This window comes from Delphinus delphis, chromosome 2 (genome assembly GCF_949987515.2).
Source record: "Delphinus delphis chromosome 2, mDelDel1.2, whole genome shotgun sequence".
Lineage (NCBI taxonomy): Eukaryota > Metazoa > Chordata > Mammalia > Artiodactyla > Delphinidae > Delphinus > Delphinus delphis.
In genome coordinates this window covers 73,736,727-73,760,118 of record NC_082684.1, presented here as the reverse complement: position 1 = coordinate 73,760,118, position 23,392 = coordinate 73,736,727, and the positions used below count along the sequence as shown (strand labels likewise).

Sequence of the window (23,392 nt, the reverse complement as noted above, 5' to 3'; positions counted from 1 at the left end):
CGGGGGCGCGCCGCCGGGAGGAGGGGGCGTGGCCTAGGCGCCTTCGGCCGGGGGACCCCGGTGGCACTGTCGGCTCCCTCCTTCCTGGGGCGGGCGAGCCAGCCATGCTCCTGTCCGGGGGCGACCCTCCGGCGCAGGAATGGTTCATGGTGCAGACCAAGTCGAAGCCCCGGGTGCAGCGGCAGCGGCTGCAAGTGCAGCGCATCTTCAGGGTCAAGCTGAATGCTTTCCAGAGCCGCCCGGACACCCCCTACTTCTGGCTGCAGCTCGAGGGGCCCAGGGAGAACATGGGCAGAGCCAAGGTAAACAGCTTCTCCCCACCTATCGCTTCCAGCCAGACCCTTCTCTCGCTCCTCGCCCCCCCGCCCCCTCAGGGGTCCCCTGAGGTCCCCCGACCTGGATTCGGCAGTATGGCGGGCAGGTACTGGGCCATCCTCTTGCCTTTCCAGATCTGCAGCCTTGGGTCCTTCCCTCTGGTTCCTTCTTTCTTTTCTGCCCCACCCCTCTCCTGCGTGTCACTTCTGTCCCTCCAGTGCGCTGAGAGAGGCTCGGCGTCGTGTGACCACCGCCCCCCCCCTCCCCCCCCGCCGTGAGCCTTCCTTACAGCCTGCTCCTCCATCTGGGGAGCAACTTAAGGTCCTGTATTTCTGTAGTCTGTGCAACATACCTCTTTGTTCTCCACCAAGAGCCTGGAAGGCCCAGGTCTTTCTGCCGCCTTTTAAGTCTCCTTAAATCCTGGGCTGCCCCTTGGAGCCTCTCAGAGTGCTGGGACTGGAAGGGCCATTAAAGATGCTTCTAGGTTAATGCGGGCACTTTACAGATGAGGAATTGGGGGCTGGAGAGGGTAAGGGGCCTCCCTGAGCACTCAGGGTCGGGTAGGTGGGGCGTGGCAGGGGCTGGGACCAGAACCCAGGGCTCTGGGCTCCGCACCCCCCACTCTTGATACTCTAGGCAGCCTCTTGCAGGGGCTCAGGGGTGGGGCTGCAGCAGCCCTGGAAGGCAGCAGCCCTAGGGGATGGGTGGGAATCTGGGAGGAGGGCTGTGGGCTTTCAGATGAAAGGGCTTGCTGTGTGGGGCTGGACGCTGGACAGGCCAGGTCACAGTGTGCCTCTATCGCATGTGCCCTGGCTTCTCTCATAAGCTTCTCCTCCGCTTGGGCCTCTCAGGTTCCCTCTGACTCCCCAGTCGTGGCCAAGGTCTCCCTCTTCCCCTAGATTCCCTTATCTTATCATTTCCTGGTAGGAATGCTATAGCCTCCCTCAGCCCCAGACCACCTGCTCCCCCATGCACCCACCCACCCCAACACACACCCCTTCCCTAGCGGGGTCTCTATCAATCTCCTAATTTTGGTCAAGGCCATGGGTGGGGGAGGCCCAGAACACGCTGGCCAGTGGGCAGGCAGGCTGGAAAGTTCCTCCCTCAGCCCCTCTGTTAGGCTGCTTCGTCAGCAGTTTTTCCAGTTCTGACAGAGGTACTGGGGGAGGGGAGGGGTTTCTGCCTGGAGAGCAGATGTGCAGGAACCCTTGAGATGGAGACTTTTCTGTAGCTGGCATAGGGTAGGTTAACAAGAGGAGCCTTTGGATTGTTTTGGGTTCTTAATCTTTTTTTTTTTTTTTAAGTAAGAGTGATTTTGTTTATTATTTATTTATTTATTTTTGGCTGCGTTGGGTCTTCGTTGCTGCACGCGGGCTTTCTCTAGTTGTGGCGAGCGGGGGCTGCTCTTCGTTGTGGTGCACGTACTTCTCACTGCAGTGGCTTCTCTTGTTGCGGAGCACGGGATCTAGGCATGAGGGCTTCAGTAGTTGTGGCACACAGGCTCAGTAGTTGTGGCGCACGGGCTTAGTTGCTCCGCGGCATGTGGGATCTTCCCGGACCAGGGATTGAACCCGTGTGCCCTGCGTTGGCAGGCGGATTCTTAACCACCGCACCACCAGGGAAGTCCCAGGTTCTTAATCTTTTTGTTAATTTGAAATACACCTGCTCACCCTTTTATGGGACTGGTGCTTTCTGAAGTGTCTAGCTCGCCTGTCCCCCGCTTACATCCTCCATCAGCTTCTCCAGGCTTGGCTACTCCTGCTACCACTGCTGCCTCAGAGTTCCTGGGCCCACCGGCTTTCCCTCACACCTCAGGCCCTGCTAGTGTAACCAGTGGCTTTCTCCGTTCCCCCCATCTTTTTTTTTTTTTTTCGGTACACTGGCCTCTCACTGTTGTGGCCTCTCCTGTTGCGGAGCACAGGTTCTGGACGCGCAGGCTCAGCGTCCATGGCTCACGGGCCCAGCCGCTCTGCGGCATGTGGGATCCTCCCGGACTGGGGCACGAACCCGTGTCCCCTGCATCGGCAGGCGGACTCTCAACCACTGCGCCACCAGGGAAGCCCCATTCCCCCCATCTTATCATCTCTTTCCCCTCTGTCTTCCCCCGGGGAAAAGCATGATTTAAGATGGAAACAACATGAGGGGGTCTGGGTGACTCCCTCCCTTACTGCACAGAATGAGCAGAAAGAAGAGATTTTTGGAGCTTTGGAGCAGGAGAGCAGGGAAGGTGGGGAGGATCAGGTTTTGTTCCAGAAGTTAGGAGATCTGGGTGCAATTTGCTGTCACCAAGTTACTGCTGGGACAGAGGGTTGTGGTGGAGAGAGTTGGAGGTTGGGGTTTGCTACCTTCTAACTGGCTGACCTTGGTCAAATCATTGACCTTCTCTTAAGCCTATTTCCTCATCTATAAAACAATATAATAATACCCACTTCATGGCAGAGTTGTGAGAGTCAATTGAAATAAGGCGTTCTTATGGACTTGCACAAACGTGGAGAGTTACAGAGTAGAGATATCAGTTATTGTTTCTGTAACTCGCTGTATAACTTAGAATGAGCTCTTTTCCCTCTCTGAGTCTTGGTCTCCTTGTTTGCAAAGTGAGAAGCTTGGATTAAATGCTTTCTAAGGCCCAACAATCTGATACAGGAAAATTTCCCATGTATAAGGATGTCTTGTGGTTTCCATGTGGAGGTGCTGTGGCTGACCCCAATCCCAGCTGTAGGGCACAGAATCACACACCTGGATAATGGCCTAATATACACAGGCCAGCTGGCAGAGGGGGCTCAGTGAGACTGGAGGTTGTAGGATGGGGAAGGGGGGTGATGGATGGGGGTGTCTTGTCTGTGAGGGGAGGAGGGGTCAAGAAGGATACAGGCTTCTCTGGAGAAGAGTCCGGGTGTTTTCTACATTATATGCACTGGTTTTCCAGGAAAAACTCTGTAGAACTCGGAAGTGCCTTTAAGTAGTTTTCTTGTGGTGGGATTTAAAAAATAATGAGGACATTGCTGGAAATCACATTCCTAGGCAGCAAAAAGAAACACTGGGGAGACCTGGCCTTTCTGAGGTGAAATCAGCCTCACCTCAGAGTGGAAAGGAGGGTTTTTACTAATGATCAAAGTTGCCCAGAGACGAGCCCTGCTCAGCTCTTCTGTCCTCCTTGGCAACGATGTAAAGAATGGTCCGGTGCAGAGAGGACAGGTGACAGCTTGATTCTCCCCTTTTTGGACACGATGGAGGGAGGGAGGTGATGGGGAGCCAGAGGTTGGGGTGGGGAGCTGTGGGACAGGGTGTGGTTTGCTGACTTTGGGCTTTGCTGTCAGGTGGAAGTTGATCTGTCCCTGGCCCACAATGACTGAGCAGTACCACGGAAGCTGGTAGTGGCCAGGGTTGTGCAGGAACCAACTCCTGCTGACCCATCGTTGAAAATTCAGGAAGTTTTTGAGCCAATGGAGTCCTGCTGGTAGTTTGAAATCAACCATGGAAGGAGTATTTACACCACAGAAATTGGCAAATGCTACAAATCGGGACTATTTCCCCCATAACTGGATGATTGTTAAACACTTACCAGCACATCTAATTGTGTTGTGGGCACCTTATACTTCTCCTTTATTTTAAACTTAATTTTTCTTTTATCAAAATAATACATAATTTAAAAGTCCAATAATTTTTAAAAAGCTTACAGTATAACGCAGTGATTCCTTGCCTTGCCCCTGCCAACTCCCTCTTCAGTGCTCTTCCCCGTAGAAAATATCTACTCTGGCATTTCTACACCTCCACATTCCTAAAAAAATATGTAGCTACTATATCTTTTGATTAATCAATTTTAGATATCATTTTACTTTCTATTAATTATAGATGAGGATTTATCTCCCTTATATTGCCATCCCTTTTTTCTTCCCAGTATAGTTATATTTCATTTTTCTGTTAAATCTGTATTTAGTATTTGCAACATTATGCCCTTGCAAATATCATTTACATCTAAGTGTTGAAGTGCACTATGATTAGGTCTTTTTTTTTGTTTGTTTGTTTTTGCGGTGCGCGGGCCTCTCACCGTTGTGGCCTCTCCCGCTGCAGAGCACCGGCTCCGGACGCGCAGGCTCAGCGGCCATGGCCCACGGGCCCAGCCACTCCGTGGCATGTGGGATCTTCCTGGACCGGGGCACGAACCCGTCCCTGCATTGGCAGGCGGACCCTCAACCACTGCGCCACCAGGGAAGCCCCTATGATTAGGTTTTCTCTCTTACTTTTCGAGTTCCCTGAGGTAAAGAACTCAACTCCTTTCCAGTTTGCTTGTTTTCCTTCGTACCCATTGCTAATTCTTATAACTTTCAGTAGCTTCTCACTACAGTTTTCTACAAGGACAATCTATCGATTCAAGATGGTCTGTCAGTTCCAGATTTTTTCCTGGGGGCAGCCTTCTTTCTGTCTGGTCAGGACCGCACAGCTGTCATCCTGAGACTCCTGTTTGCTGTCATTCTTGGCATCCTCTTGCCTTTTTTCCTCGTTAGATACCTCGTTTCCTGGACGCTGTGTCTTTGTCTTGAGTTGGTGGAGCACGTCCTTCAGTAGCGTCATCAAGTTAGAAAGATGGTGCCGAAACAAGCATGTTGATTCTGGAGTTCACTCTCCAATCTGAACTAGTCGTCCTCTGTGCCTCCTAGAACAGTGCCTGACAGGTAGTACGTGCTCAGTAGTGTTTATTGAATGGATGAATACATTCTGAGATTTCTCTCCACAGTCTTCCTGGAGATTGTCTTTGCTTTTTTTTTTATGTTGGGTCTCCTTTCTTGGTTTCTTTCATTGATTTGCTGGAAAATGCTCTCTGGTAGCTTCCTGAGAAAGGTTTTATAGGAGGTAAACTCTTGGGGTTGCATACATGCATGTCTACATTGCATATCTGATGGTCATTTGATTGACAATTTGGCTGGTATCAAATTATACATGGAAAATTATTTTCCTTCAGAAATGAGAAGGCATTGGGCTTCCCTGGTGGCGCAGTGGTTGGGCGTCCGCCTGCCGATGCAGGGGACGCGGGTTCGTGCCCCGGTCCGGGAGGGTCCCACGTGCCGCAGAGCGGCTGGGCCGGTGAGCCATGGCTGCTGGGCCTGTGCGTCCGGAGCCTGTGCTCCGCGGCGGGAGGGGCCACAGCGGTGAGCTGCCCGCGTACCACCAAAAAAAAAAGAAATGAGAAGGCATGAATCCATTGACTTCTTGCTTTAGGGATATCTGAAGCTATTCTTGGTCCCTGGTCCTTTGTATGAGAAGTTTTTTTTCTCTCTGGAAGCTTGTAGTTTCCCCCACTGCTCTGAGGTGCCCCAGTGAGACCCCTCTGTGTGAGTATCTGTCTTCATCCATCATCAGTTACTATTGCGGAGTCTCTATATGGGAAGAATGAGTTTCTCTGCACTCAGCACTCACTGTAGACCTCACTACTGGCCTTCCTCTCTTCCTTCATGATTTTTATGGTACCCACACCCTCAGGTATGCTGATCAACCTCTGATCCTAAGACCTTGTCTTTTACTTTCTACAGAACAAACTCCAGTGGGTAGGGAGGTACTTGCTCAGCCTTTGTGTAGAGGGGTGGGTGGGCTCCCAGATCTAACTGCTCCTCAAACAACTTTATCTTAGTTCACCTTTTAAAAAATGTTCTCTTTCATTCCCAATTCCAGAGTTTCTTGGTGCTGCCGTTTTTTTGAGCTTTTTGAGTATCCTGCGGTGTAATGTAGGGTGGTTCTGGAAAGCAGAAGGGAGAATCCTAAGTCAGGATTGATCAAGTATAGAGCAGTAGTAAACCACCTGGTGGTATTGTTTTTATTTAACTTACAAGTTGAAAAATGACTTGCGGGACATCGGGCAACATATCTTAACAAATGCACATTCTTCTGTGCTTATTTTGTTCCTGCCTCTTCTCTATTTTTTCTCCTTTTGGAGAAAAAGGTCTGGGTGGGCTTTAAGCAGGAAAATTGCTTCAGATATTTTCTGGATGTAAATGCCTGTTGTTTCCATATCGGTTTTTGCTCTAAAGTATAGACAGCATCATGGTTAAGACCCCAGACTTCGGAGTCAGAGTGCCTAAGTGTCCCAGCCTACGACCTGTGTGACCTCGGACATGTGCCCTCCCTTGCTCACCTAAAATGGGGATAATAGTAATTTCCTTATAGGGCTGAGAGAGGAATCAATGAGCTGATGTATGTAAAGAGCCTGGCACATAGTAAGTATTCAATAAATAGCAGTTTTGAAAATTATCTCATTTCCAGTATATCTTTTTGTTTAAAAATATGGACGGTTAATGGAACAATGAATATTTTAAGGTCTTTGCAGAAGTAGAAAGAAACCACCCACCATCTTCTTGCCGAGCACCTCTCTTCATTTTTACATATTGTTTTCATGTAGTTAGAACGTGGGGTGCATGGGGTGGGGGAGTTTGTTCAGGTCTATGAGAGTTATTCCACCTGGTCAGATTCACCCTTGCCAGGCAGTGCAGACCAGCTGAGGTTCTGGGTGGGAGGGGTTGGCCTGGGATGTCTATCAGAGTTTGAGCTGATTTTGGACTGACTGAAAAGGGGTTAGACATGGGCCTAAGTGCCTGGGTGTACCTTAGGCCCTTTGGGGAAGGTGTTGGAGGTCCATAGCCTGGCCGTGTGGCAGAGATGAGCTTAAGCCTGAGTAGGGAGGGATGGCCTGGGTACTGAGCAGAGGGGCCAGAACGGTCTTTGGGCTGGCTGCTGGAGATCCAAAATGGAGCATTTGTTCCATAATGGAACTGTCATGGGGAAGCGGGAAGAGGGATGACTATCACTGACACAGGCATGAGGAGGGACTTGAGGGCTAATACAGTCATCAAGGGTTGGCTGATTAAGAGGCAGTGCCCATGGCTCCTTGGAGCTCATGGGGTCATGCTGGTGGAACTCAGCCATAGGGTGGAGGAACCCAACCTCTCCTGTCCCAGTGACTGCTAAAGACTGAGTGTGTGAGCCCTGGAAACACAAGGACCTGGTGCCCAGAGGGCCAGAGGCTTCCCTTCTGGTTCAGCCATTGTGCGTATCTGTGGGGATCCCCTGGATACTGGCCCAGCGACTTACCTTTTCCTCTGTCCCCTCCGGGCAGCAGAGTTACCATGGTTACAGGTACAGGTGGTGCTGGAGACCTTCTGCAGGGGGATTAACCAGAATCTCAGTGGATTACCCTGGAGTCACTGTGTAGTCAGCCCAAGGACGTGCAAAGAGCTCTGCTTTCAGAGTCAGATGGATGTGGGCTGTGGTCCTTACCCAGTCACCCTAGCTGTGTGTCCTTGGGTCAGCAAGAGAGCCTTTCTGAGCCTGCAAAATGGGAATAGGCTGTGCCAGGCATAAGCTAAGCACTTCTTTTGTATTATCTCACTGAAGCTTCATAATAGCCTAATGAGGTGGGAACCATTATCCCCATTTTACAGATGAGGAAACATAGGCATAAGGACGGTAGATAACCTGCTCCAGGTCACATAAGCTCCTGGCACGTGGAGGGTACTCAGTAATGTGCCACCCCCCTCCCCCCAGCTAGTTCACAATTCTAGAACGCCAGGGTAGGACTGGACCTTAGGAGTATCTAATTTAATCCGTCATCTTATAGGTGAGGAGACTGAGGCCCTGAGAAGATGACAAATTTCCCACAGTAACCTTAACGTACTGAGGTCAGGTTGGAACTAGAACCAGGGCCCTTGACTCTAAGCCCAGGTGCTCGCCCTCCCTCCGGCCCCCCACACCTGTCAGAGCTCCCTGGAAAGAGATGAGTGTGTGAGGAGTCAGGACCAGGGAGAGAGTGTTGGGCCGGGGGCGTCATTTGGCTTATGGTGGGCGGGGGCAGGGCATGTGCTTGTGAGGGGAGTGAGTGCCAGTGGCAGGCCCGTAACGGCTGGCTTCCTTTGTGCTCTCCCCACCGGCTTCAGGAGTATCTGAAGGGCCTGTGCAGCCCGGAGCTGTGGAAGGAGGTCCGCTACCCGGCGGCCCTGCACTGCGCCTTCCTTGGGGCCCAGGGCCTCTTCTTGGACTGCCTGTGCTGGAGCACGCTGGCCTACCTGGTGCCTGGTCCGCCGGGCTCCCTGATGGTGGGCGGGCTGACCGAGTCTTTCATCATGACCCAGAACTGGCTGGAGGAGCTGGTAGGGCGGCTGCGCTGGGGCCCTGCCCCTCTGCTCACCCCCCGGGGCATCTGGGAAGCCGAGGTGACCCGGGCTTTTGGGGCTCTGGTCTGGATCCGTGGTGACCAGTATGCAGGGGACCTGCTGCAGCTGCCCGCGGCAGTCCAGGAGCTGCTGCTGAGCCTGGTGCGGGACGCTGCGGGCAAGGAGGACATCATCCAGTGGCTCGGCTGCATTGGCGCCTCCGACTCCCGCTCGGACCCCGAGCTCCTGATCTGCCCAGCCCACCAGCAGAAGGAAGGTCCAGCCATGGTGTCCATGGGAGACGGTCCCGGGCCTTTTCTGGAGATGGGGAGCCCAGAAAATTCAAAGAGGTTAACCAGCCTAGGCGCCATGGGGGCCCTCATCCCAGGCCAGAACGCTCAGCTGGAGACAGCAAACCAGCTGGTACGGTAAGTTCTGGAGAATCCGTTTGGCTTCTCTGCCCAACCCCAGGGAAAGAGTTTGGGACCTAACTGGCCTTACCACCTTTCCAACAAACTTGGGTTTCCTCCAGGGTTGGTTCCAACAACCAAGGTGGTACGGACAGTGCTTGTGAGGAAGGGTCAATACAAGCCAGCGGCAGCCAGGACCCTGCGGACCGCACACAAGCCTCGTCCCAGCAGCGGCAGGCCCGGAGGGGGGAAGATAAGCTCCCTCTCCGGCCTCCAGTGTCAGCCCTGAGTGTGTGCTCGCCCTGGAAGTCCTGGACCCCGGGGCCAGCCTTCGGGCCCTTGTGGCCGGGGACTATTGCTGCAACCTTCTGGAGGATCAATGAACTGCATTCTCTCCACCTGGCCTGGCTCCTGTCCCAGACTTGCTTCAGTTTCCCTTTCTGGCAGAGGCCACTGGGCCCCATTCAGTTCAAGCTGCCAGGGCAGAATCCTTTGCCCTTAAATCTGGGATGCAAACAGAAGGAGCTGGTTCCTTTGCCCAGTGTGGAAAGCCCAGATTGTAGACCAGATGGGGGGCCAGGAGGAGAGGCAGCCCTACGGAATTGCCCAAGGCCAGAGACCCCTAAAAAAGTAATGAGTTTATTGGTGGTCTCAGGAGGCTCGGGGGTAACGGACAAGGCTAGCCCAGGACTTCCACAGATAGGGCCACCTTTGACCTCTACACCCCAACTCCAAGCTGGAAGTGAGCCGGGGGATCGAGGAAATATGCAGTGGGGTTGTAAGGAACCCGAAGAGAGGCTGTTTCCAGGGCCCTCCACAGGGCAAGGGGTGCCTACTGCTCAGGGGAGGCCCGCCACTCAAGGGGGGCTGACAGCTCCTTCAGGACCTGAACCTCAAACAGTGCCTGAAACTCTCAAAGTGCCCATGGCTGCAGCAGTGCCCACAGCTCAAACCCCACCCACAAATCCCGTGCTGCCTGAAGCCCGCAAAGTGCCTGAAACCCAGATTATGCCGGCAGTCCGTGAAGAACCTGCAGCCCCCAAAGTGCCTTTGGCTCCCACAAAGCCAGCCGCTCAGATGGGGCCTGCAGCTCCCCAAACTCCCACAACTCAGAAAAGGCATGCAGCAAAAACATCGCCTGCAGGTCCCCAAACGCCCAGAGCCCAGACCGGGACTACAGCTAAAACAGGGTCTGCAGCTCCCAGAACTTGCCGAGCTCCGAAGATGCCTGCAGCTCAGAAGGCACCCACAGATCCAGGGCCAGCCCCGGACGCAGCCAAATTCCCAAGTGAGGGCCAGCCTTCGTCAAGGGGCAGTGCTTCCCTCCTGAAGGGCCAGGGGGAAGCTGGAAGGCAGGGGCCCCAGTCCAGCGGCACTTTGGCTCCCAGTCGTAAGCGCCAACCTCAGGTGGAGGGGCTCCTAGGGGCTCGGGAGGGGGTTCCGAGGCAGCCGCCTCGCCACCCACAGGCGAACAGCACAGTAACCAGCTTCCAGAGGTACCACGAGGCCCTGAATACACCCTTTGAGCTGAACCTGTCAGAAGAACCGGGGAACCAGGGGTTGAGGCGAGTGGTCATTGACGGCAGCAGCGTGGCCATGGTGTGAGTAGCCACGGACCTGGGGTGGGGTGGGGATACTGGGGGGCTCGGACAGGGTGTCCCTGAGGTGATAGACTGTGGGCGTCCTTTCTTGATCGCTGTATACAGGTGACATGGGGTTCAAATGGGGGAAAGATGGGAGGGAAGTGGTACATGTTGAGGGGCTACTGCATGCTGGGTGGTGGTCATGGCATCATCCCAGCAGCCTTCAAAAGTAGGTTTCTGTTCTCCTTCCCTCATAGAAGCAGAAACAGGCTCAGAGAAGCGATTAATCTTGACCAAGGTCCCAGAGCCAGTAAGGGGCCCAGCTGGCCTTTGGGTTCAGATCTGCTCACTGCCCAGGCCCATGCTCTTCCCATTTCAGCCTGCCTCACATAGCATGGGGTCTGTCAACCTCAGGCCAGTTTTCAAATGTTTAGCCCAACCCTTAAGGTCCAGCACTGATCTCCCCTGTGAAGCTTTTCCCAACCATGCCAACTCTCAGAGATCACTCTCTCTGCACAGCACTTACTGCTGTATATGTGCTAGCAGAAATACATGCAGGATGTCTTCATTTGCCCACACAGTAGAATAGTTATCTGTGCTGAGCACACTCCCAGCACACAGTTGGTCAGCAAATGTTTGTTTGCTTCCAGTCCTAAACTGAGCTCTTCTCCTTCCTTTTGCTCCGGAGGCCCCTACACACACACACACACACACACACACACACACACACACACACGCTCACACACACACACGCGCACACACACACACATGTACACAGCAGGTGAGTGGACCCAGTAGGTGCTCACTGTTTGATGATGGTGAGAGGGGAGGGGGCATTGTTGGTGCCCGTGGTGCTGATGCCCTGACATTGCCAGATGTGCTGCCCTAGGCTGGCTCTGAGGGAGGGGTAGAGAGGCAGGGCCATTCCTAGGGCAGAAAATTGCTACCTCACTAATTCCCCCCATCTCCCCACCCGCCACCCCCCAACCCCAGGCATGGCCTCCAGCACTTCTTCTCCTGCCGGGGCATTGCCATGGCAGTGCAGTACTTCTGGAACCGGGGACACCGAGAGGTCACTGTGTTTGTACCCACCTGGCAGCTTAAGAAGAACCGGAGGGTGAGAGGTGAGCTGTCCCCAGCTGCCCAGCCCCTCCAGTGGGCTTACTCCCTATGCCTTACTTTTCCTTGCCTTTCTGTCCCCACCATGGCCTTTTCCACTTAGCCCTTCCTCTGACCGTCGCTGTCTTCTGCCTTTCACCTCCAGAGAGCCACTTTCTGACGAAGCTACACTCCCTCAAGATGCTTTCAATCACCCCCTCTCAGCTCGAGAACGGCAAGAAGATCACTACCTACGATTATAGGTGTGCTGGCCTGCAGGCCTTCTCTTGTGGGGCCCTGGGGCTTGGGCTGGGCTGGTGTGTCAGGTGCAGTCTTGCCGCATTTGCTCTGGGGAGATGGAAGCAAATAAGTCAGAGGGTCATGTCAGAGAGGGTGGTGTGGTGCACCAGCCCTCTAGGCAGAGGGAGAGACACAGAGAGGAGAGGGCTCCAAGGTCGGCCCTATTCAAACCCAAGAGGTGCTCCTGAATTTGGGACTCTGCAGCCCAATTTACCTGAGCTAAGAGGCTTTCTCCCCCGTGAAGTATGGGGTGCTCTGCTTTCTCTGGATGGGACTAGCCCAGGTGACTCCTGGTGCTTCAAGCGAGCTGCTTCCCCCAGCAGCTGATTTGGGTGCCAGTTTGGGTTGAAGCTCAGGTTTTCTCAAGGAATTGCTGCAGTCTTTTCCTCCCACCCGCCCTGGCCCTGGGAGGAGGTATGTGTGTGGCTGTATGAGACTGGAGCCCTGGCTGGGCTCTGAAAATGGAGTCAGATTGGCCCTGTCTCCTAGCTAAAGCCTGAATGCCTCCCTACTTGCCAGTCCTCAGCACCCACTCCCCAGCGTGGCTGCAGGACCAGTGCGCATACGGGTGCCTGTGATGCTGCCTCTGATGGGGCCGAGAAGGCCCTGTCCAGGTCACTGACCCTGTGCTGGACTCGATGTCCAGCAGGCCAGGTCTTGCCTCCACTTAGGCACCTCCCATGCCAGGCAGGGAGAAGTTCTGTTCCTCCCCAAGACCTGGCGCCCACTCAGCCTTCAAGCCTCGGAAGGTCTGGGCAGGGCAGCTCAGGCATCCTTCCTTCAAGAGCTGGCCCCCCTGGGTAAGGTCTTTAAGAGCCTTTAATTCAGGCCTGGGTTTGAGGGAAGGTAGCTTTCCTGCAGAAGGCCCCTCTGCTGGTCACTTGTGGAATTGCATGCTCGTGGCTGCCAGAATGGCACTCTGCAGGGAATGCCGAGAAGTGGGTGGCCTTTGCTTTCTTTCCTGGTCACAGCCCTCTTTCGAGAAGTGATCCTTGGAAAAATGGATTTGTTTATTCAGGTATGTGTTTTCATACGTGTATACACATATCCGTATGTATGTATGTGTGTCTTGGCATGGACCTGAATGTTGTGCATTGGTGAAAAGTAATCATGGAATGCTTGATACACGCCGTGTGGCAGGCACTGAACTAGACTCTTCAGTGTCTAGTGTATTGTCTCATTCAGTTTAATCCTCGAGGGTAGGTATTTTATGTTAGTTTGACAGATGTGGAAACCGAAGAAGTAAAAATGCATGTATGGATGTGGACAAGCGCATGGCTTTCTGTGTGCGTGTCTGAGCCTGTGTACGTGAATGCCTATGTGTAAACTAGGGGCCTGTGTTTGCATAAACAGTTGGGGGATGTGCATCCCAGTTCACCCTCCCAGGGGCGAGTGGACATCCCAGTCGGCTGCATAGGCGAGGATGGGCTCTTGAGTCTTGGCTCCCCGGCTATCGAGGGCAGCGTTTTTGTCCAACACACCTCAACAGGAAGCTGCAAGTTCATTTTCTCAGAGGACTGGGGAGGTGAGGGTCTGGGTACTGGGTCGTTAGCGACTTCCCCTCTCCCTGCAGGTTCATGGTAAAGCTGGCAGAAGAGACAGATGGCATCATCGTCACCAACGAGCAGCTCCATGTCCTGATGAATAATTCCAAGAAACTTATGGTCAAAGATCGGTGAGGCAGCTCCCAGGGGATTGGGCTGTTCCTTCCCCTCGGGTGCTGGGCAGTCCCTGGCGGCAGGGGTTTGGGCAGGGGGAAGGGCCTTGGAGCGGTGCTCATCAGCACCTGCTGGGAGGAGATGTGGGTCTCAGCCCCTGTGGAGCTACCAGGTGGCAGTGGGGTGTGGGTGGGTCAAGGGCCCCTCTGTGACGTTTCCTCCTCCATCCCGGGTCCAGCCTGCTGCCCTTCACTTTTGCGGGGAATCTCTTCATGGTGCCCGACGATCCTCTGGGCCGTGATGGCCCCACTCTGGATGAGTTTCTGAAGAAGCCAAACAGGTAATGGGCCAGGCACCCCCCTCCACACCCCGCCTCCCAGCCGCTCCTGGGGCTGACTGGAAGCTTCCCCTTGGTGCTAGCCAACGTTTGTCTAGTGCTTAATAGTGAGCAGAGTGATTTGAGTTTTTCAGGTCTTTGCACTTCCACCCACATCTGCACATCCGTAAACCACTTACAATACGGTTTTACAGTTTCACAGTCTTGCACACATGCTTCAATACTATATGTAACATTCCACAACTGGCATTTGTCGCCATGTTTTATTGTTTTTCCCAGAGGTATGCCATGTTAGTTCCTGTGGCTGGCTTTAATGTCCATGCTCTGTTCCATTATGTGAGTACCCAACAGGTTTATGGGGTCTTTTGTGGAGGGCCATTCGACAGTTTCCATGTTATGCTGTTGGTACCAGTGCTGCGGTGAACCGCCTTGTTCTTGTTTCATTGTGTGCAGGGGGAGCTGTGTCTGGAGTATATACCAAGCAGAACTTTTTCCACATTTCTTACCCACTTTGATCCTCACAGCTCGAGTTAGACATACGTGACCACTGTCCTCGTTTTACAAATGAGGAATCTGAGACTCAAGTACTTTCCCAAGGTCATTGTGCTGCTGCCGGCAGAACTGATTTGCAGTAACTCAGTTCCTCTGGCTTCCACCCACTCTGGGCCGCCTTGCTGCTCACCTCCCAGTTCCCTGGGCCTGGCAGGGACCTTCTGGGCAGGGCACTGCTTCCCGGGCCAGGTCCCCCAGTCCCATCTCTCCAATTCGAAGAGAAGTGATGTGGCCGAGGTTTGTGTGCTGTGTGCTCCCAAGCCCCATGTCAGGCCTCCTTTCCTCTCTTGACCTCCCCCGGCTGGCTCATCCTGGAGTCCGATTGGAAGTACCAGTCATCTAATTCTTATCAAACCATTGGCTTAAAACTGGTTGGACATGTCACTTGGTCAATGAGGTTTTGATTGGATAAGGCTTCAAAGCCCAGATTAACCTCTAACACTGCCGTCCGGCACATGCTGGGAGTGGAGGGAATATCTGCGGGCAGGTCCTCTCTGAGGCTGTGCCGTGTTGGAGGCGGGCCCTCGGCCCAGCCTCAGGGAAACTCAGCAATGGGGTGAGGCTCTGTGGGCTTCCACAGATGTGGTTTCGCCTTGGATGGCCTCTGGGGGCGGGCTGTCCCCCACCTCCTCCATCAGACTCCTCTGTCCTGCTGTTTTGGTGTAGGTTGGACACTGACATTGGCAACTTCCTGAAGGTGTGGAAGACCCTTCCTCCCAGCTCTGCCAGTGTCTCTGAGCTGAGTGAGGAGGCTGACCCTGGGCCCCCGGAGAGTCTGCAGAATGTGGAAGAAGTCAGGGAGGAGAAGGAGGAGAGGCAGGGAGAAGAGCAGGAGATGCAGAAGCCGGCCGAGAAGGAGGAGGACCTGGACTCTTCGCTGATGTCTGTGTTCAGGGCTGAGTGCTCTTCCCTCTCAGAGGAAATACTCCGGTGCCTCAGCCTGCACGACCCCCAGGATGAAGCCCTCGACATCGATCTCCTGCCGGCGGTACCTTCTCCCTCCCTGGGCATCCCCTGGGATGGGAAGGCTCCCTGCCAGCAGGTTCTTGCCCAGCTGGCCCAGCTCACCATCCCCAGCAACTTCACCGCGCTCTCCTTCTTCGTGGGATTCATGGACTCCCACCGGGACGTCATCCCTGACTATGAAGCCCTTGTGGGGCCCCTGCACAGGCTCCTCAAGCAGAAGCCGGACTGGCAGTGGGACTGGGAGCATGAGAAGGCCTTTCTGGCCCTGAAGCGAGGTCTGGTGTCCGCCCTCTGTCTGACGGCCCCCAACCCCCAGCTGCCCTTCCGCCTGGAGGTGACGGTGAGCCAAGTGGCCCTGACGGCTGTCGTGTACCAGGAGCGCTCAGGGAGAAAGCACCCCGTAGCCTATACCTCGAAACCCCTCCTCCCCGACGAGGAGAGCGAGGGCCCGCAGTCAGGGGGAGACAGTCCCTATGCCATGGCCTGGGCCCTCAAGCATTTTTCCCGCTGCATTGGAGACACCCCAGTGGTCCTGGGCCTTTCCTATGCCTCCCGGACCACTGTAGACCCTGGGGCAGGGGACGGCCGCAGGGTTGCCAAAGCATGGTTGATCAGATGGTCCCTCTTGGTACAGGACAAGGGCAAGAGAGCACTGGAATTGACCCTCCTCCAGGGCCTGCTGGGGGAGAACCGGCTGCTGACTCCTGCGGCTTCCATGCCTCGTTTTTTCCAGGTTCTGCCTCCTTTCTCCGACCTGTCCACTTTTGTCTGCATTCACATGTCGGGGTATTGCTTTTACCGGGAGGATGAGTGGTGTGCTGGCTTCGGTCTCTACATTCTATCTCCCACGAGCCCCCCTGTCTCCCTTTCCTTCTCTTGCTCCCCTTACACCCCGACCTATGCCCACCTGGCGGCCGTGGCCTGTGGCCTGGAGCGCTTTGGCCAGTCCCACCTGCCCGTGGTTTTCCTCACGCACTGCAACTGGATCTTCAGCCTCCTCTGGGAGCTCCTTCCCCTCTGGAGGGCTCGGGGCTTCCTCTCCTCCGACGGGGCTCCGCTACCTCACCCAAGCCTGCTCTCCTACATCATAGCCCTCACCTCCGGCCTCTCATCCCTTCCGTTTATCTACCGAACCTCCTACCGGGGCTCCCTGTTTGCTGTGACGGTGGACACCCTGGCCAAGCAGGGAGCCCAGGGGGGCGGCCAGTGGTGGAATTTGCCAAACGATGTGCCAGTCCCTGTGGTGTCTCCCCGTACCACGGGCAAGAGGCTCAACTTGCTGGCGTTACAGCTGAGCGACGGCACCCTGGCTGATATCATTGCCAAGCTGCAGGCCGGGCAGAAATTATCCAGCTCCTCACCCTTCAGTTCTGCCTTTAACTCCCTCAGTCTTGACAAAGAGAGTGGCTTGCTTATGTTCAAGGGAGACAAGAGGCCCCGGGTCTGGGTAGTCCCGAGGCAGCTCCGGAGGGATCTGATTTTTGCTGTGCACGACCTCCCCATGGGGGCCCACCAGAGGCCCGAGGAGACCTACAAGAAGCTGCGGTTGCTGGGATGGTGGCCGGGCATGCAGGAGCACGTGAGAGATTACTGCAGGAGCTGCTTATTCTGTATCCCCCGGAATCTCACAGGCAGTGAGTTGAAGGTTATTGAGTCCCTGTGGCCGCTCAGGTCCACCGCTCCCTGGTCCAACCTGCAGATAGAGGTGGTGGGCCCAGTCACTGTCAGCGAGGAGGGCCACAAGCACGTGCTGATTGTGGCGGACCCCAACACCAGGTGGGTAGAGGCATTCCCGCTGAAGCCCTACACACACATGGCTGTGGCCCAGGTGCTGCTTCAGCACTTGTTTGCGAGGTGGGGTGTTCCGGTGAGGCTGGAGGCCGCCCAGGGCCCCCAGTTTGCCCGCCATGTCCTGGTAAGCTGTGGGCTGGCCCTGGGAGCCCAGGTGGCCTCCTTGAGTAGGGACCTCCAGTTCCCCTGCCTGACGAGCTCCGGGGCCTACTGGGAATTCAAGAGGGCCCTCAAGGAGTTCATCTTCCTGCATGGCAAGAAGTGGGCAGCTTCCCTGCCCTTGCTGCACCTGGCCTTCAGGGCCTCCTCCAGCCAGGCCACGCCGTTCCAGGTCCTGACGGGGGGCGAGGAGAGGCTGACCGAGCCCCTGTGGTGGGAGATGAGCAGTGCAAACATTGAAGGGCTCAAGATGGATGTCTTCCTGCTACAGCTGATGGGGGAGCTGCTGGAGCTCCACTGGAGGGTGGCTGAGAAGACGAGTGAAAAGGCTGAGAATAGGCGTTTCAAGCGGGAGAGCCAGGAGAAGGAGTGGAATGTGGGTGACCAGGTCCTCTTGCTGTCCCTCCCCAGGAACGGCAGCAGCGCCAAGTGGGTGGGTCCCTTCTATATCGGGGACCGGCTAAGCCTGTCCCTCTACAGGGTCTGGGGCTTCCCCACCCCAGAGAAGCTTGGGTGCATCTATCCTAGCAGTCTGATGAAGACCTTTGCCAAGAGTGGCACCCCGCTGTCCTTCAAGGTCTTGGAGCAGTGAGCTGGAGCTGTGGGGGAGCCCCCCGCCCCAGGGTCCTGGGCTTCTGCTGCTAGGCCTCCCCTTAACCCCAGCAATGCTCTCACAGCCCCCTGGGGGCCCTTCATTGTGCCTTTTGTAGAGAAGTTACTTCATAAAGCTTTGCTGAACTGTCTTGAACTGGGGACCAGCGTCCCTATGGAAACATGCCCAGTATGGGGTATTGGGAGAATCTGCTAAAGGCTGTCAGATGTGGGCCTCTGACAATTTTACCCTGGCAGGTATCCCTTCCTGGGGCAGGCCAGGTTCAATGTCTCTCCCCAGGTGAAAGTGTACGTATACACACGTAGCCCAGAATCTTATTTCTGGCTGTCTTTACCATGAAACAGTGTGGCTCTGGACCTCAGAATCAAAACCACATTCCCCTCTCAAACAGAAACCTCGATTGTGGGCTCCTCCCCCGATTGCTGTCCCTGACTGGGGACCCTTTGCCCGTGAATCTGTCACAGCTGACCCAAATCCACGCGGGCTGCGGAGAGGCAGCCCGTCCCTTATCTCATGGTTCGCTTTCTCAGGCCAGGCTAGGCCTGCCCAGCTGTTAAGGAAAGGCTGGCAGTCCTGGGCCTCGAGGCTCGGAACCGGGGTGGGAGGACGGCCGGCCAGCCATCCTGTAGGTGCATCCTGCCCGTCAGCGTGGGAAGGGCAAGGGGGAGATGGAGTCAGCCTACCTCATTTGACTCCAGCCAATGGAGATGCTCCCTGACCCCGGCTTCAATGATCTCGAGCCCACAGGAGTCAAGGATCTCGATGCCAAGTGTGGCGTCTCTACCTGAAGAGCTGCTTCGACTAGACCGAGGGGCCCAGGCCTCGGCTTCAGGGGGAGGGTGACTGAAATGAGTGGTCTGGCACCGGGTGAGGTGCTGGCGTGACTCTACCTCCCAATCCCACCCCGCAGCCCGCAGCCCGCTCCTCTCACTGCCACTGTACCCTGCATCCCCAGACCCTACATGGTGTACGACTGCTCTGTTTGGATTCACCAGACCCCACCCCAGTCCCCTGGACCCTGCCTTCTGGGTAGAGAGAATCCCGGCCTCCCCCAGAGCCGCTCTGCAAAGATCACTCGCTGCAAGAGTGCGTTTCTCACGGGTGTGTGTTCCTTCACTCTCCCTCCGAATGGCTGCTGCTGCCGACAGAGGCGGGTCCAGGTGGAGACCAGCACTGGGTCACTCTGGCTGGGCCTCTAAGTAGTTTTATTTCTCCAAAACTGAGCCAGTCTCCTGGCCTAGCTCCAGTTGCAAAAACGCTTGACATGGCTAGAGCCAGAGTAGAGCCTGCCACTGAGTCCAATTAGCTTGTTTTACAGCCGAGGAAAGAGGCCCAGAGAGGGCAAGTGACTTGCCCGAAGTCACAGAGATAGTTGGTGGCTGAGCTGGGACCAGGATTAAGGTTCCTGATTCTCTGTTCACCACAGATGGGGTTCAAGTGAGAGAAGGTCTCAAAATCTTATACCCATCTTCCCTCCAGCTCATCTCCCAGATCTTGCAGATAAACCACTTAGGTGTTGCCCTCAAACCATTTCTAGCTGTTAATTCTGTCTAGGAAAGAATGATTGGGTGACAGCTGACAAATTGAAAGGTGAGTGTGGGGTTTTTAGCAGATACCTCTTTCCCCCTCCTCGCTCTGATGGTCTGTTCAACCTCATTCTCCCTCCTCAGTGCTGTATCCATTCCCCGTTAACCACATTTATGACCTTATACCCCTTTTGGTGACCTTTTTTCCCCCATTTGATTTGTCAATAAACGGATCAAAATGGAGCTAATATCCAGTTAAAAATTTTTTTTTTTCTTTTAGCTGTAGCCTCAATTATGAGGAGGGTGGGAGGCAGTTGTGGGGCACGGGTGCTGCATGTTTTCCAGGCAGGCTTGCAGATTTGACGGCCTGGATAGTAACTTTCCAAGTACATCTGACCTGAGCTCTTATTTATTTTTATTTTTATTTTTTTGTGGCACGCGGGCCTCTCACTGTTGTGGCCTCTCTCGTTGCGGAGCACAGGCTCCGGACTCGCAGGCTCAGCGGCCATGGCTCATGGGCCCAGCCGCTCCACGGCATGTGGGATCTTCCCGGACCGGGGCACGAACCCGCGTCCCCCGCATCGGCAGGCGGACTCTCAACCACTGCGCCACCAGGGAAGCCCCTGAGCTCTTACTTTACCGAGGAGACCAGCGCCCAGGTAGTGATACAGCTCAACCTCTCTCTCCCTACTGGTTCATGGCAGGGCTATGAGGAGAGCCCAGGCTGAGGGCTTCCATGCTAGTGCTCTTTCCCTTCACGCCTTAGAAGTGGGCAGGGTGGGAATGAAGATGAATGAAGGCTGGTGTAAGAATGGCATCAGTGCTGGACCAGCTTGGCTGTATCGGAAACACAATAGAACCAGGTTTGAATACTGAATCCATGGCTGCTACCTATGAAGCCTTTTCCTGGGGCCTTGGTCTCCCCACCTATCAGGTGCAGGGTAACAATTCCTAAATTATGGATGGTGCGAGGATCTCATGAAATAATCGCGCCAAGAGGCTACTGTGGTGCCGGGTATGGAGTAAGCCTTCATCACTGTGATGGACTGCATGTTTGTGTCCTTCCAAATTCATATGTTGAAACCCTACCCCCTAGTGGGATGGTATTAGGAGGTGGGGCTTTGGGGGGGTTAATCAGGTTTAGATAAGGTCGCGAGGGTGGAGCATCTAAGATGAGATTAGTGTCCTTATAAGAGAAAGAAACTAGAGCTGCCTCTCTCTTCACCACTTGAGGGTACAATGAGAAGATGGCCATCTGCAAGTGAGGAAGTGGGCTCTTAACAGACACTTGATTTGCTGGTACCTTGATCTTGAATGCCCAGCCTCCGGAACTAAGTTTCTGTTGTTTAAGCCACCCAATCTATGGGGTTTTTGTTACAGCAGCCCGAACCGATAAAGACAATCACATACTAGCTAACGTTGCTTTTCTTCCTGCCCCTGGAGTGCTTGCTGTTGTTGCCCCCTAGGCTCAGAAACCTTCCTAACCCTGGCCAAGCTTCCAGACTTCGGGTGTCTGCTACTTGCTGTTTTCTCACCTGACGGAATGTCTGTTCAGCACTGGCAGGGGGATGGAGTGGCGGGAAGGAACTGTCCTTCCTGAGAACTCCCCGGCTCACGTGCACATGGTCACTTAGTATTTATAGAGCACCTACTGTGTGCCAGGCCCTGTCTAGTGTGGAGTGGATGGCAGGTAATGGGAATGGCATGGTGCCCCTCTGGGGCCCACTGTTAGGTGAGGGAGGCAATTCAACAAGCAAATACAGTGCAGGGTGGTAAGGGAAGGAACACGGCATAGGAGCCCACAGCACAGGGGTCTGAAGCCTCCGCTCACGTGCAGTCCAGCGAGGTCTGTCTTCCTGACCCCCTTCACTGAAAACAATGCACATGCTCTTAGGACAGGGCAGCAAGTGAAAGGTTCGGAACTCCTAAGTGAAAGATTGATCAGGAAGGTGGCTTAGCAAAACCTCTACTTTCTACTCAAGAGAACTTTAAGCAATACTCAGAATTTATCCACATTGGCTTCTGAGCCCTCTGTTGGTGAGATTTCTCTTCTTCACGGCTGAACAATTTACAAGGTCTGATTTGACATATTTTTAGCGGAGTGAATAAAGATGTGTCCACAGTTGAGCACCATGGGCAGTGCAGCCTACTAGTCACTGCTTCTCTCCTTTATACCATCACGATTTCCCCTTCTCATTTGGGGCACTGGCAGGTGAGCTTCCCAAGTCTCTGACAGAGAAATTATAAAGTCACCAGTAGGCAGACAGTCCCAGACATAAGCAAAAATATTATATAAAGAACGTCCTGCAGTGTATCTCATTCTCATGTTAAAAAGTACATAAACTACTAACACAATCTTGTAAATCAACTACGCTCAAATAAAAATTAAAAAAAAAATGTACATTAACTATCTGGTGAGATGGGGACCACCTAAGCTTTGCTATATCATGTTTTCCTAGGGACCGTTTATGATGTCCTTGTGTTTCTGGGTAGAAGTGAACACACCTGAAAGAAAGCAGCATTATAACAGGTAAATGGCTACAATAAAACAAAACAAAAATCCTACTCACTTTTTTTTTTAACATCTTTATTGGAGTACAATTGCTTTGCAGTGTTATGTTAGTTACTGCTGTATAACAAAGTGAATCAGCTATATGCATATATATATATATATCCCCGTATCCCCTCCCTCTTGTGTCTCCCTCCCACCCTCCCTATCCCACCACTCTAGGTGGTTGCAAAACACCGAGCTGATCTCCCTGTGCTATGCAGCTGCTTCCCACGAGCTATTTTACATTTGGTAGTGTATATATGTTCATGTTACTCTCTCACTTCGTCCCAGGTTACCCTTCCCCCTCCCCGTGTCCTCAAGTTAGAGGTGATACAAACAGATGGAGAGATATACCATGTTCTTGGGTTGGAAGAATCAACATTGTGAAAATGACTATACTACCCAAAGCAATCTACAGATTCAATGCAATCCCTATCAAACTACCACTGGCATTTTTCACAGAACTAGAACAAAAAATTGTACAATTTGTATGGAAACACAAAAGACCCCGAATTGCCAAAGCAATCTTGAGAAAGAAAAACGGAGCTGGTGGAATCAGGCTCCCGGACTTCAGACTATACTACCAAGCTACAGTAATCAAGACAGTATGGTACTGACACAGAAACAGAAATATAGATCAATGGAACAGGATAGAAAGCCCAGAGATAAACCCATGCACATATGGTCACTTTGTCTTTGATAAAGGAGGCAAGAGTATACAGTGGAGAAAAGACAGCCTCTTCAATAGTGGTGCTGGGAAAACTGGACAGCTGCATGTAAAAGAATGAAATTAGAACACTTCCTAGCACCATACACAAAAATAAACTCAAAATGGGTTAAGGACCTACCCACGTTTTAAAGATCGTCCAAGAATCCTTGGGACATGTACCAGTTTTAACTTGTTTCCTAATTCATATGGTAACAGTAACTTACATATAGTGGGTACTTGCTCTGTGCTTTCCAACGCTGTGGGATATATACCATGTTTCTCTTCATTGTCTAGAGGAAGAAAATGAGGCAGGGGGAGTTTGAGTTATTTGCTGAAGGTCACATGCAGCTACTAAGTGAGAGGCTCCAGTGCCCACCACCTTCAGCGCTATGCTCACTCCTTCTCATGCGAGTATATTCACTTTGTTGCTAGAGTTACTTTCTCCCCACTAATCTATGGCCTCTCTATCCTTTATTAATGTATGATATTAATATACATTAGTATACTGTATATTAAGATTTCTCCATTTCAGTTTGGTCCAGATTAAGATGATTTACAAACTAAAACAGAGCCTGGTTTACCTCAGTTGGGTCCAAGAACAATTCTGTTGGCCCTGATAAATTTTGACGCGAATGCCATGCCCTCGTTTTCTGAGCTATAATGAGAAAATCTCTATTTTGAGTTGC

The 23,392-nt window shown here is 53.5% G+C and overlaps 1 protein-coding gene across 1 annotated transcript; it reads left to right on the top strand.

The window, feature by feature from the left end:
• Window positions 1–19: 19 nt before the first annotated feature.
• Window positions 20–18,582, top strand: NYNRIN (NYN domain and retroviral integrase containing). The gene is made up of 8 exons (XM_060003480.1): window positions 20–302; window positions 8,238–8,881; window positions 8,986–10,464; window positions 11,440–11,570; window positions 11,711–11,807; window positions 13,418–13,519; window positions 13,741–13,842; window positions 15,058–18,582. Exons 1-8 carry the CDS (start codon window positions 105–107, stop codon window positions 17,897–17,899), a joined length of 5,595 nt encoding a protein of 1,864 aa, XP_059859463.1. The 5' UTR covers window positions 20–104; the 3' UTR covers window positions 17,900–18,582.
• Window positions 18,583–23,392: the final 4,810 nt, after the last annotated feature.